This window comes from Pelophylax lessonae, assembly GCF_965119305.1.
Source record: "Pelophylax lessonae genome assembly, chromosome: 6".
Taxonomy (NCBI): domain Eukaryota; kingdom Metazoa; phylum Chordata; class Amphibia; order Anura; family Ranidae; genus Pelophylax; species Pelophylax lessonae.
The window spans coordinates 245087506-245102750 of NC_138773.1; the positions used below are offsets into that span (position 1 = coordinate 245087506).

At 49.9% G+C, this 15245-nt stretch overlaps 1 protein-coding gene across 1 annotated transcript in view; it reads left to right on the forward strand.

The window, feature by feature from the left end:
- Positions 1–3913: 3913 nt before the first annotated feature.
- The window catches only part of LNPK (lunapark, ER junction formation factor), a 215686-nt gene continuing 204354 nt past the window's right edge, over positions 3914–15245 (forward strand). The window contains exon 1 of the mRNA XM_082261778.1: positions 3914–3994. Coding sequence (XP_082117904.1) covers positions 3968–3994 — 27 coding nt within the window. The 5' untranslated portion in view covers positions 3914–3967. The remainder of the gene's footprint in view (positions 3995–15245) is intronic.

Sequence of the window (15245 nt, forward strand, 5' to 3'; positions counted from 1 at the left end):
GAGCAGCCAAATCAAGCTCCGGTGTCTGCTCGGTTAGGTCGTTTCACACCTGGGTGTTTTAAGATAGTGGCGGAATCGCTGTGTATCTGTTTACGATCTCAATACGTACTACAAGCACAAAATGCAGGTTTAGGTGTAATTTTCAAGGGCACCTGAACGCGGTGCAGTTTTGCTGCGATTTGTTGCATGTTTTAGGCAAATGAAAAATCGCATGGTGTGAAGCTTGTTGGCCAAAAAGGAGCAGGAGTTTCATTTTGGCGACAAGCTTCACGAGATGCACAATTTATCGTGGGGAAAATCGCAACAATCACAAAAAAGCACTGCTTTTTGGGTGCAATTGAAAATATTGGCACCTAAACATACATTTTGTGAAAGTAGGGAGAATCGCAGCAATTTTGCGGTGATCCAGAAACGCCCATGTGTGGAGCCTAAGCCCTGGTTCACATACGATTCTGTATGCATTTTCAAATGCACAGATTCGCATGACAGGCTAGATAGTGTGTTCTATTGAGGTGGTTCACACAGATGCGATCCATACACATTGCGTTTTGAGTGCGATTTACTAAAAGGGTCCTGTGGGAGTTTAAAAGTTTTTTTTTTTTTTTTTTTTTTGCCCTTCAGACTCTCAAGTGAATAACGATGCAAACATAAGTCTTTATGCTCAGTTCACACTAATGCGGGTAATCGTGCAGGGCAACCCATTCATTTAAATGGCCTGCTGTGTCCATGGTTCCCGCAGAAAAAAGGTGCATGCACCTTTTTAAAAATGCAGCCGCAAGGAAACAGCATTTGTTTTTTTGGCCTTGTGGTTTCTCTGCTGTCCTGCACCTGCTAATGCGCTGCAGGCTGAGATGCATGGGGATACCATTCAAAATGAATGGCAGTATAAACAGGCAAAAAATTTGGGGGAGCATACCCATGTATTTCTAAAGCTGCTGCAGCTATGAACCAAAAGACATGTATATTAAAAAAGAATAGCGCGCAAATGCAAAAGAAATAACTACCAAATCTGAAGACAATCCATAAATAAAAATGGGGGTTTGGTCCCACCATATGGCCATATCGTGCTCAAGCCCACTACTGCGTCAAAGTACCCCATTATCAGTGGGTCCTACACTATCCATGAAAAAGAGATGAATCCAGCCTAACCCTTGGAGATAATACTCCTTGCTGGGAAGGATGTGCAAATGCACTACAGGGGACTCCTACTATATCCACTAGATGGTGGACACTGATTGAGTACAGGTGTGTGTGGGGGGGTGGGGAGGGTTGCTCAACCTCGATAGTCTGGTCAGACCGAATACATAATAAACAGGCAAAAAATTTGGGGGAGCATACCCATGTATTTCTAAAGCTGCTGCAGCTATGAACCAAAAGACATGTATATTAAAAAAGAATAGCGCGCAAATGCAAAAGAAATAACTACCAAATCTGAAGACAATCCATAAATAAAAATGGGGGTTTGGTCCCACCATATGGCCATATCGTGCTCAAGCCCACTACTGCGCCAAAGTACCCCATTATCAGTGGGTCCTACACTATCCATGAAAAAGAGATGAATCCAGCCTAACCCTTGGAGATAATACTCCTTGCATTTGCGCGCTATTCTTTTTTAAAATGAATGGCAGCCCTGTGCGTCTTGTAAGAGCAGCGTGATTTGGAAGGGGGTGGTTGTGGTGTGGGAACAGGTGCGATACCTGCAACCAGTTCGCAGACTGCGGGCAAGTGTGAACCAAGCCTCACGCAGGATTTCGATTGACAGGCAATTTTGCATTAAAGTCAGTGGGAGGCGATGTTTGCATTGAAGTCAATAGGTAGGCAGTTGTGTTAAGAGCCGCCACATGTATTGGAATGGTACTCAAAAACTCATACCTAAATCGCGTTGCGATTTCAGCATGCGTATGTGTGAACCCAGGCTAAAGGGTTTGGAACTGCATGACCCGAGTGTCGGGTAATATGATTTGCGCATCCCTGGATTTATGTTCACACTCGTAAGGCTTCTATCTTGTGGTGCCTCGGATTTTGGACTTTTTTGCAATGGGATGTTGAGCAAAAGCTTGCCTTGAGTGCAATTTAAGGGTTAGGTCTCTGTCCTTGCAGACTTTTTTCCTACAGCCCTTGGCTAATTGCACCTTGATTTGCACCTTTATCCATGAAGTTTGACATATGGCTCCCCCTGTGCCCTCTCCATTGCCAACATAGGACTTGAACCTTGTTCTTTCAGTCCTTCAGAAGCCTTTTTTTGAGTATATTTGAGAAATTCCCTTGATTGTGGTTTCCTCGAAGGCCACTTTTTCGATTTGGGTTCGGTTCCGAGCGCTGTGTAGGAGCTTGTGCCCTTGTAAGTCTCCTTATTTGGCCTTACACAGGGAAAAGGTGGTTCTCCATCTGTGTCCTTTACTTCCGAAGGTGGTATCTGATTTTCATCTGAATGAGGACATTGTCCACTGTCTACTTTCTTTAAAACCGAAGGAGGTTGCACTGCTTGGTCGTGGTTCAAATGGTTAGTGTGTAACTGCCGGCTACAACTTCCTTCCGGAGGTCAGAGTCTGTTATTACGGACAGTCCATGAAAAGTCCTAGCAGCCTCATATGCCATTAAGGGTTGATCCTTTCCCTTCCTGCACTGTATGAGGGCAATTAGTGCCTGGTGTCTGTCTCAAATTTGCAAGGTGGCTACTTGGACTTCTGTGCACACCTTTTTACAAAGTTGATGTTTTTGCATCTTTGGATGCTGGTTTTACAGGCTACTGTTTGAGGTTTCTTGTTTCCAATGTAAGGCTGTTTGGGTGGTTGCCTGTTTGCTCCTTTTATCGATTTCCCACCCCTCATTGAGCCACTGCCTTCGGACATCCCTATGGTCCGGAATGAAGAGAAGTGGTCTGTCGAACTCAGAGAAAGGTATATATGGTAACAAAATATTCCCCATTATTTCCTAGATAAATTCTTAATTTAGAAAAGCTAAACTCAGGGTTACAGGTGTGACTGAAGCACTAGGACTTCCTTCTGTAAATAGTAAATATTTAGGCAGTTGCGTATGCCCAGTGATTTTTCTACTATCATTCTTAAAACTTGATTCTCCCAAAGTAAAAGGGCATATTTTAATCTTAAAGCGGTGTTCTGCCCCCGCCCCCTTCATATATTAAGTCTGCTACAAATACTGTAGCTGCTGACTTATAATATTAGGACACTTACCTGTCTTGTAGTCCAGCGATGTCGGCACCACAGCTGTTTCCATCAGCTTTTGGATGCTGCCATTGCTGGTAAGGGAACCGTCTGCTTCATGACCGGGTCCCTACTGCGCATGTGCGAAGCACACTGCACTCTTCCTGGCCTAGAAGCAGAAGGAGGTAGAGGGGGCTGAACTTCTGACATAGCTCGCTGCGGGGAAAGGTGCCAAATGTGGCACCGGAGGGGGGGAGGAGACAGATAAGTGGGAGTTCCACTTGGGGTGGAACGGCAATTTAAATAACATGGGTTTTGGCTATCAATTACTCCAGAGTCTGATTTTTAATCGGCAATGAGATAATTAAAAAGCACCCCTGTACTGACAAATTTAAAAGTTCTGCAATGTAACAGGGATTTGGTATTGTAGGGTCTGCTTACAATATGGCATTGCGGTAACGTGCCCATTATGAGACACTTTACTGCAATATAAATGTCTTGATGCAATATGGTGCCATGAATTTGAAGGTAATGCACATTTTGTTTTTGCCAGGGCCCCCTGACAAACGTTGGTGCGTTGCCACTTGTTTTGCTGCTACGCATGTCTGTCATATTGCAGCAGTGCACGCCTAACTGTAATTTGAATAAAATTGGTCTCTTTTCCTGTTCGCTAAAGCTTAAGTGTTTATGTATAGTAATGCAATTTGTTTGACTGCATGTACACTGAGAGAATGTTTGTCCATTTTTTGTTCTAGCTCTGAAACAGACAGCGGGTTACTCAGAATTTTGGCCTCTGATCCATAATGGGTGCACTTCTTTCCCGATGGAAGGTAAGTCCAGACTGCTGCATATTTTCTCTACCGGTGTCTAGTTTTCTTTATACTTCTGGTTTTAAACTGGTTTTACAGTGACTTTGTAGGTTTTTTTTTTTTTCTTTTTTCCCTCTCCTTTTTATACATTCAATGGGAGTACCTGAATCTGACCTGTTGTCAGCCTCTTGCAGTCCCTGTACAGTGTGAGTGGAAGAAGCAGTACAATGAGCCATGTGCTGACAAGCATGCTGAAGAGAAGTAAAGTGACATCTCATCACTGTGCAGTTACTGGCTGAGGATGACCAGGGCTCAGAATGTAGGTTGACAGATGCGAAGCATCATAAGGAGGACATCTATTGGCAGAAAAAAGTAGTACAGTATGTGTATGTAGTACAGTATGTGTATGTATGTGTGTATATGTATGTATGTGTATGTGTGTGTATATATATAGAATTTCTCTTACGTCCTCCGACAGTCGCCGCCCCTTCATAATTTTCACCAATGGGTATTGACCTTTGCTCCGTAGGAGCAGCTAGGCAACAAGATTTGTTAATATAAAAGCTTTTAGCATATCACACCCCTAGGGGGCGGTCCCCTCAGTCAATACCTCCCTGCTTCCAGCATCCTCAACTCAGTTTTCAATTGCCTAGCTTAGGAGTAGCTGGCTGATCCTGTGCTGGGGCTTTGTCTCAGCCTTCTATCCTCTTTTTTGATTTTATTTCAAGTATTTTTCTCTTTCTTTTACTTAGCTGTTCTTTTCTCAGCATTAGTTTAGTTTTCTTCGGATGAAGATGATCGTGCGGAGCTGGGTCTCGGACTGGCCATCCTGGATCCCAGGGCTGAGAGCCAGGGGTTTCCCCAGCCTGCCATCGAGCGTTCAGCTCGGGTTTCCCTGGCATATTGAACGACCCATCCCTGTTCGCTGCAGGGATGCTGCCTGTGAGGTGGCTACCTCACCGGACGCCATTTGCGGTTTCGCACCGCAGTCCACTGCGTCCTCGCTGCGACACTCCCTGTCCTCAGTACAGTGGTTTGGTCGCTAGAGAAGGCTCCCCACGCCATCCGGAATGTTAAGTGTTTTTCTATGTGGGGACCTGTCTGTTTGGGTGTCAGTCTGTGGCTGTGTGACCCACATGTCTAAGTGCTGAGCTCCCTGTCAGATTCCTGTGATAGCTGCCTTTCTGTGGGCTGCGGGGGGGGGGCTCTCCCGCTCTGCTGTGTGAGATGTATGGGGCAGACTGGGCTCAGACATGCTGTGCGGCGACCGCTGATGCGGCCCGCCATTTTTTTCAGGCAAACTATGGTGACCGGCCCTGTGTGGTACAGCGCGGTGTTTTGGCGCCAAACGCCGACCTTTTGCCGGCGATCGATCATACAGACACATGTCGGCGCCATTTTCTTATTGCCTGCAATCCCTCAGCCGAGCGGCCATGTTTGTGAAGCCTTCATAGGCTATATAGGGTGGTCAGTCATTGCATCACTTCCTTTTGCTCTGGAACAGCGCTCGGTGGCAGCAGCCTGTGTGGTCTCTCCAGGTTTTTACCTTCCTTATCCTGTATTTCCTTGCTCAGTGCTCCTTCTCCCTGTGGGGGTCGGTACATCCAGTAGTGTGCGGTGGGCTGCGCTCGCCGCAGTCTTAAAGGGGCAGTCCTTTATTTCAGTTAATACTGGGGCATGGATTCTCAGGATTGCAAGTTTCCTCCCACCTTGGTGGGGGGCCAAGGGGCTGCTGCATCCCCCGAGGGGGCTGATCTGGCTGCTATTGTGGCAAACTTGGCTTCTCAGGTGCAGATGCTAATGGCTGATCGATCCGCAAAACGGCCCAGATTGTCTATTTCCTCTGATTTGGAGGGCGATGGGGCCGCTATGGCTGGAGTGCCCTTCTCAGGGTCTCGCTCATCTCTGGACCTTGTGGGGTCTGAGGGGGAGGCTGAGGTAGGAGTTGATGATTCTCCCCCTGGCTCGCCTGAAGAGCTTGCACTCATGGATGAGCTGGTTGCTTCTATCAAGGAAACACTGCGTTTGCAGGATGAACCATGTCCTCCTGCTTTGATGTCCTCTTATGGGACGCAAAGGAAACGCAAAACAGCGCAGGTTTTTCCCTGCCCTGCGGAATTTCAGCGCGCTGTTGATGAGCAATGGCGCAATTTAAAGAAGCCCTTTACTGTGCCAAGTAAGTTCAAGCTGCGTTATCCATTTACACCCACCACTGATGAGCGTTGGTGTGTGCCGCCTCAGGTGGATCACGCGGTGGCGGTTTTGAATAAATCTACTGTGATTCCTGCTGAGGATACCCCGGTGTTCCGGGACCCTACGGACAGGAGATTGGAGTCTCTAGCCCGTCATGCTTATACGGTTGCTGGTTCTATGCTAAAACCTATTTTTGCTTCCATTATGGCAGCCCAGGCTATTGCGGATTGGACGCAGGTGCTCAGGCGCACCCTGGTGGCTGACTCTGCTCCGCCGACAACATTGGCTATGGTGGATCAAATTCATCAGGGTGTCATGTATTTGTGTGATGCGGACTTGGATTTAGTCCCTTTGGCTGCACGCCTCTCAAGTGTAGCGGTGTTAAACCGTCGCCTGATATGGCTGAAATGTTGGTCGCTGGGCTCATTGAGAGAAATGCGGTACTAAAAGCAATCTTTCTAATCCATTATACACTTTAAGGCCGAATAATGTTGTACCTCACATGAGGGAATCAAGTATCCTATGTTTTTGCTTGTATGGAGATCTAGGACCATACAAGCGGCTTATACCTAGGCAATTACTCCTTTGGAACTCTTCTCATAAAAACCTTTAATTACTGCGGTATATGATGACATAAAGTAGAAGCTCCCTCCCCGTGATTGGTATTTGTCCATGCATCTTTCTTAAATGGTTTTTTCCTTTTTTATATACAAACAACTCTATCCTCACCTATCTGTGTATCAACATGCACCAGGTGTGGCTATTTTCTACCGATAATGGTTTGACATATTATAACTAGCGCACTTTCTATATCCAACCCAGATACAAACATACAGGAGCGTTTGTATTTATACTCCTTGTGAACATCGGCTCCCCCATTTATGAGCTCAGTGACCGTCTTTTAGTCCTCCTCGTTACAGTACCAAAAAAGTTCAGAATATACACTGTACAGGTATGTTCATATCCTATACAGATATGTTTTCTCTATCATTTATATATACCGATGCCTAAAAAATAGTGTTACCTATTTCATACGGTGTGTGTCCCCACATGTGTCCCAATGGCTGTCCTCTTGCCTCCCCACCGGGCCCCCCCCCCCCCTGATGGCTAGAACAGTAATATCATATGTGTTAAATGCCTTTTTCTTTTACATTGACATTGTATATCACATATAAAATGCATTATTCTCATTTATGGAATATGTAGTAAATAATACATTCTGTCTCCTTAAAATTACTTATGTCTTTATACAGACAAAACAATTATTAAGCTCCAGACGAAGCTTTCACCGAGAAGGCGAAACATGTTGAGCAAACTGTCATGAGTAATGTATACCATGTATTTACTGTAAACTTCAGCCGACCCTGCTGACTGGCACCCTGAGCATCGAGGTGTCCGCCGGCAGGCTCTGTCAGCTTTGAAGTATATCACATTGGATGTATGCATAATACAACTTGTTCTGTACACAACTGTTCCCATACTACACGAAGGTCTAGTACCTCATGCAAGACTATATTTCATACTGTCGACCGTTTTCTGGTCTCATGTTCAATGTAGATTTTTCTCATCTGCTTGTATCACTAGATGTTTTTAAAGTGTTTTGTTTAATAAAAAGCAATTTTATGAAAATTTAGTGCCCGAAATCCTTGTCTCCCAACCTTTCCATATTCAATGAAATGTTGGTCGGTTGACCAATCATCTCGCAAGACTCTAGCTAATTTACCCTACGCGGGATCTCGTCTTTTTGGCGAGTCTTTGGATACTCTGATAAAGGGAATTTCCGGGGGTAAGAGCACTCTTACCCCACACTCAAAAGAATAAGTCTGTTCGCGGTAAGAAGAATAACTTGTTTAGGCCCTCTCAGGGGTCCTTTCGTGCCTTTCGGTCGCAATACAAGGGCAAGCCCTTAAAGGGCCAAGGCTCCCAGAAGAAGCCGTGGGCGGGTAAGCAGAAGTCCGGGTCCGCTGCCCATGCCAATTCGGCCTGAAGGGGCGCCCTCACCCGGTTCTGGGGTGGGGGGACGTTTGCTCGGTTTTCTTCAACCCTGGCTGACCCGCATTCGGGACAGGTGGGTTCAGGACATCGTTCGATCTGGATACAAGATCGAGTTTCTCTCTCGGCCGGCGAGCAGATTTTTTTCCCCTCAAATCTTCAGCTGTCTCCGGAGCGTTTGCAGGATCTGCACCTGGCGGTGCGGGACCTGCGGGCCCAGGGAGTGGTGGTTCCGGTGCCTCATCGGGACAGATTTCGGGGATTCTATTCAAATCTGTTCACTGTGCCCAGAAAGGAGGGCAAGGTACGTCAGATTCTGGACTTAAAAGCTCTGAACCGCTTTGTGCGGGTTCGCAAGTTCCGCATGGAATCCCTGCGCTCGGTGGTGGCTGCCCTGGTTCCGGGGGAATTCATGGCCTCCATCGACTTGAAGGATGCGTACCTTCACATCCCCATTTTCGAGGGTCACCAGAGGTACCTTTGATTCGCCATTGCGGAGGATCACTACCAATTCGTGGCGTTACCCTTCGGTCTCGCTTAGGCTCCGCGGGTTTTCACCAAGGTGCTTGCGCCGGTCCTGGCTTTATTGAGAGCCCAGGGCATCTCTGTCTTGGGGTATCTGGACGATATCTTGCTTCGGTCTGCGACCAGTCAGGGCCTGGTAAACGACCTGTCCACCACGATGCAGACTCTGCAGGAGTTCGGTTGGACGATAAATTTTCCAAAATCAACGCTGTGTCCGTTGGTTCGTCTTCCCTACCTGGGGATGATCCTGGACTCGGTTCAAGCGAAGGTCTTCCTGCCGGAAGACAAGCTCCGGACGCTTCAGGACAAGGTCAGGTCCCTCAGGGACACTCAGTGCTCGTCCCTCCGGACATGTATGAGGTGTCTGGGATTGATGGTCTCGGCTTTCGAGGCGATTCCCTTCGCCCAGTTTCACACGCGGGGTCTTCAGGCGGAGATCCTGCCCAAGTGGGACGGGATCTGCGGTTTTCGTTGAGCCGCCTCGCCTGAAGGGGTCTTTTGTGGTGGCTCCAGTCCCGGGGGGCAAGTCTTTTCGTCCGTTGTCGTGGACGGTGATCACCACGGATGCCAGCCTGTCGGGCTGGGGTGGTGTTCTGGGCGTTCCAAGTTCCCTGGGCGTCCGCCCAGGGAACTTGGTCGGAGGAGGAATCCTCCCTTCCGATCAACATTCTGGAATTGCGAGCGATAAAACTTTGCCTTCTGCATTGGTCGGAACGGCTTCAGTGCCGTCCGGTTTGGGTTCAGACGGACAATGCCACAGCGGTGGCCTACATCAACCACCAAGGGGGCACCAGGAGCGCCCGAGCGGCTCGGGATGTAGCCGACATTCTGTCTTGGGCCGAGACGCACGTCCCGGCGATAACGGCAGTTCACATTCCGGGGGTGGAGAACTGGCAGGTGGATTATCTGAGTCGCCAGACCCTGGACCAGGGAGAATGGTCCCTTCACCCGGATGTCTTCCAGATGTTGTGCGCGAAGTGGGGTTCCCCGGATGTGGACCTGTTCGCGTCTCGTCTAAACAACAAGGTGGAAAGGTTCGTAGCAAGGACGTGCGATCCTCGGGCGGACGCCTCAGACGCGTTGGTGGCGCCCTGGCATCAGTATCGTCTGATGTATGCCTTTCCACCGATTCAGCTGCTGTCCAGGCTCCTTCGCAGGTTGGCCTCGGAACCGCACACTGTGATTCTGGTGGCGCCGGACTGGCCTTGCCGGTCTTGGTACTCAGACCTCGTGAATCTGGCGGTCGACGCTCCGTGGCGTCTGCCACTTCGAGAAGATCTCCTGTCTCAAGGACCGATATTCCATCCTGCTTTTACAGTCGCTGGCTTTAACGGCCTGGCTGTTGAAAGCCAGGTCCTGAAGGATAGGGGTCTCTCCCCTGAGGTCATTCCCACTTTGATCAAGGCTAGAAAAGCCTCTTGGGGGAAGATTTACTACCGTACTTGGAAAGCGTATTTTGCCTGGTGTGAGTCCAGGGGGTATTCCCCTCGCTCATACTCTGTGTCGAGAGTGTTGGCTTTCCTTCAAACGGGCGTGGACCAGCGTTTGGCGTTGGCCACGATTAAGGGTCAGATTTCTGCGCTGGCCGTTCTCTTTCAACGCCCTGTGGCGTCTAATTCTTTGGTTAGCACCTTTGTTCAGGGGGTGCGACACTTGGCCCCTCCTAGGAGGGACCCTTTACCTCCATGGGACTTGAACCTTGTTCTGTCCGTGTTGCAACATGCTCCCTTTGAAAAGATCAGGGAGATCTCGTTGTCTCTGTCCAAGAAGGTTGCCTTTTTGGTGGCAATCACTTCGGCTCGCAGGGTGTCGGAGCTGGCGGCCTTGTCCTGCAGCTCTCCCTACTTGGTGATTCACTTGGATAAGGTGGTCTTACGACCTACCCCTTCTTTTCTTCCGAAGCGAATCTCGGAATTTCACCTCAATGAGGACATTGTCCTGCCTTCGCTTTGCGCAAAGCAAAAGCATCCAAAGGAGGTGACCTTGCATTCCTTGGATGTTGTTCGGGCGATGTCCTCCTTTGTCCTTCCAGAGGGTCCTCGGAAGGGCATGGCGGCGTCGGCTGCGACCATCGCCAAATGGATCAGACAAACCATTGTGCAAGCCTATGCTTTGAAGGGGAAGGTTCCTCCTTTCCCTGTGAAGGCGCACTCTACCAGATCTCTGAGTACGTCTTGGGCCTATAGTCATCAGGCTTCTGTGGCCCAGGTGTGTAAGGCGGCGACTTGGTCGTCCGTTCACACCTTCTCAAAATTTTACAAAGTGGATGTTCAGGCATCGGCAGATGCTTCCTTTGGCCGTAAAGTTCTTAGTGCGGCGGTGCCTTAGGGTCCCTTGTTTGGGCCCTTGGCTGTTTTTACCCCTGGGTTACTTGTTCTTCCTGGGTTGTTGCTCCTGTTGAGCACGTTTTTCCTGTTGCCCAGTCGGTTCTCTTACTTTGGTAAGGTTCCTTTCTCTGATGTGGGTACTGCGTTGCTTTAGGCGCGGCTGCGTTTTTTCCCACCCCTCATGTCTACACTGCTCTGGGACGTCCCATTGGTGAAGATTATGAAGGGGCGGCGACTGTCGGAGGACATAAGAGAAAATTGAATTTTTGTAAAATCTTACCGTAAAATTCCTTTCTCTGAGTCCTCCGACAGTCGCCGCCCCGCCCCTCTTTTTGGGGTTTGTTTATGTACTCTACTGCTATGCTACCAAACTGAGTTGAGGATGCTGGAAGCAGGGAGGTATTGACTGAGGGGACCCCCCCCTAGGGGTGTGATATGCTAAAAGCTTTTATATTAAATCTTGTTGCCTAGCTACTCCTACGGAGCAAAGGTCAATATCCATTGGTGAAGATTATGAAGGGGCGGTGACTGTCGGAGGACTCGGAGAAAGGAATTTTACGGTAAGAGATATAGATATAGATATAGATATAGCTTTACATAAGCGAGTACACCCCAAAAGATTTTTCAACAAACCTTTACTTTCCTTTCAGAATCAACATTTTCAATAGGACACTATACTACAAAACATTGAGTGCAACCACCATTTGTTAAATTGCACACACTAATGTATTTTTCCCAACAAATTCATTTGAGACCATGTTACAAAAAGGAATATACCCCAATGAAAAATTTAGCAAAACTTTACTTTATCGTTCATTGATGACGCAGTCCTCTGATGCATATCAGTAGGATTATACCGCCCCCTACGGGAGTAGGACACTAGGCAGAAAGAATTTCTGGCTACGCCTATGGGCAGTCGCTGGGGGGAAAACCCTCTCTTCCTGCATAGGATGTCATTTTTTTTTTCTGCCTAGTAAGGACCTAGTTCCTTGCTGGGATCTTTGGTCCTGGCATGGGAGTATTTTTTTTATGTAGCATTTTTTTTTTTTTTTTTTTAGCTAGTCTTTTTTTTTTTTTTTTTCCGGAATGATTTTCCTGTGAGATCTTCAAGCAATTATGCTGGGCTGGGTGACAGATTGGACCCCCATATCCAGTGGTCACCCCAGTCTGGCCAGCGAGCGCGTGCAGGCCATAGCTCCGCGCATGGTCGGCCCCGACATAGTCCCACTGGACGGGGACGTGCCCCGCGAGTTAAACGTCTCGCCAGGACGCACACGACAGGGTCCAGGCTTATGTCGCAGTGTTCCTATTTGGCCGACAGCCCCCCTACTCTGGTGGTGTGGGGTCCTGTCATGAGATGGTGCCCGCCTGTGTCCCCGGTATGGTGAGTAAACGCCCCCCTTCCCCTGGCGGGTTTTGGGGTGGACGCGGGTCCTCTCTCTGGGATAGTCGGACCCTCACACTCCTGGGTTTCCCTCTCTCCTGCTGTGACCCCCCCTCCTTTTTGTTGTAGCCTTTGTCTGCAGTTATGGAGACGGCCATCTTGGGGGGGAGGGGGGGTTTCGGCCATTTTGCGGTGGATTTTTGCTGGGAAGGCCTGTGGGTGTGCCTGGAGGTTTTTTTCGGGGGAGGAGCCCCTCTTCAGCCGGGAAGCTTCTAGCTCAGGTTTCATTTCCTGAGCCACCACTGACGCGTGCAGACATCCTGAAGATTGCTGTATTCCAAGGACAGCGAGTTGCTCGGGGCTTATTCTCTCGCTCTCTGCAGGGGTCCAAAGCTTGGGCCTTACCTCCGGGGGGCACTGTAGCGCTGTGGGGACGTTCCCTTTTTCTTACAAAAAAAAGTTTGTCATTTTTCCCAAAAATTGGTGGGTCGTCCTAGTGCAATATGGACCCCATTAGACCATGTGTCCCCACCTGATCCCCTCACGGAGGCCGCAGGGCCCTCCGGGTCGCAACTGTCCACTGATGCGATTTCAGCTGTCCTGGAAGCTTTTGTGTCCCGGGTGGAGGTGGCCTTTAGAGGGCGGGGTGCGCAGAAGCGACCCCCGCCCCTCCTACCCCTGCCTCCTTTGACATCTCGGACTCTGAGTCTGACCCAACCACCGCAGACGCGGGTACCCCGGCCCCAATCGGGTACCCCACACCACACCATGCCTCCTCTGATAGTGAGGATGAGCCTTCTGCTGCACAGGATTAAGCGCGGGTGACTACACTCATTGTTTCGATGCGCAAAACCCTAAAATTGGAGGATGCGGCTGTCGTCGCTCCAACGGTGACTGAATGGACGAAGCTGCTACACTGTGATGCGGAGGGCCAGCCTGTCCCTCCTGAATTTGGGGAGCCGTTGGACCAGATGGTGCAGGCGCTGCAGTATGCTTGCGATGCTACGCTGGACATTGCTTCCCTTTTGGGTCGTCTGTCGTTTTCGGCGGTGGTCATGAGGCGTATGCCCTGGCTAAAGTGTTGGTCTGTGTATCGGGCTTCAAAGACCTTGACGGAACTCCCCTTTCAGGGAGACCATCTGTTTTGGGGCTACCCTGGACGACATTATTAAAGGTGTTATGGGGGGTGAGAGTGCCTTTCTCCCGCAGGCTTCCCGGGGTAAGGACTCTCGCCGTAGGCGGGGTCCGTCCTTTTTGGCTCACAGGAAGTATTCTCGTCCCTCAGGGGCAGCCGATAAGGCAAAAGCCCTTCAAGGCTCCCGCGGGTGCCTCCAAGCAGCCCTGGGAAACAGAAGTCCAGGTCCGCCAGGCTTGCGGACAAAGCCCCGTCGGCCTGATGGTGTGCCCTCGCCCGTGACTGGGGTGGGGGGGACGCCTTTGCCGGTTCTCGGATGTGTGGCTGGCCTGGATCCCAGACAAATGGGTCCTTTGCCAGGGTGTTTCTTCCTCCGGAAAAACTCAGGAAGATCGAGTCGGCGGTTTGTTTGTTGATGTCCAACAACCGACCGTCCCTTCGGACCTGTATGAGAGTATTGGGACTGATGGTGTCCTTCCAGGCGGTCCCATTCGCTCAGTTACACACGAGGGTTCTTCAAAAGGAAATTCTTATGTGAAACAAACACCCGAATTCTCTGGATTCTTGGATTTAGTTAAGCCACAGGACCAGAGAGTCCCTAGTCTGGTGGCTTCAGTCAGGAAAATCCTTTCTCCCTATATACTTGATGGTTGTCACCACGGATGCGAGTCTGCCGTTTGGGGGGGGGGGGGGAGAGGAGTCCTCAATCAGGACTCGGCACAGGGAGCCTGGTCCCTGGAGGAATCTCGATTGCGGATCAATGTCCTGGAGCTGAGAGCGATCCGGCTTTGCCTGACACACTGGACTGACTGTCTGGAGGGTTGTTCAGTGCGCATTCAATCGGACAATGCCGCGGCTTACGTCAATCACCAAGGGAGCACCAAGAGTGTCCTTGCGGCCCTGGAAGTGGCGGACATTCTACGTTGGGCGGAGCGCCATATTCCAGCTCTCTCCACGGTACACATTCCGGGAGTGGAGAATTGGCAGGCGGATTACATCAGCCGCCAGGCCTTGGATGCAGGGAAGTGGTCCCTGCATCTGGAGGTGTTTCACCAGTTGTGCCTGCGCTGGAGCACTCCGAACTTTGATCTGTTGGCGTCTCAAATCAACAGGAAGGTACAGCGGTTTGTGGCCCGCTCCCGGGACCCTCTGGCAGATGTGCTGGTGGCCCCCTGGGGCCGGTACCGGCTGATGTATGCCTTTCCTCCTCTCAAGTTGCTGCCAAGACTTCTTCGCAGGATAGAGGCGGAAGGGATTCCGGTCATTCTTGTGGCTCCGGACTGGTCTTGTCGCGCTTGGTACGCCGACCTGGTCAGGCTTGTCGCAGACGCCCCGTGCAGACTTCCCCCCTCAGGGAGGATCTACTGTCTCAGGGTCCAATCTTCCAACCTGCTTTACAGTCGCTGGCTTTGACGGCTTGGCTGTTGAAAGCCAGGTGCTGAAGGACAGGGTTTTATCTGCTTCAATGATTCCACTCTGCTAAAAGCGAGGAAGGCGTCTTCCAGGAAGAATTATCAAAGTACGTGGAAGTCGTACATTGCGTGGTGTGAGTCCCTTGGGACCCACCCGCGCTCTTATTCGGTGGCTCAGATCTTGTCTTTCCTTCAACGGGGTAGTGATCAAAAGTTGGCCTTGAGTACTATCATGGGTCAAGTTTCGGCCTTGGCTATTTTCTTCCAGAGGCCGTTGGCCGCCTATTCCCTGGTGCGTAGTTTC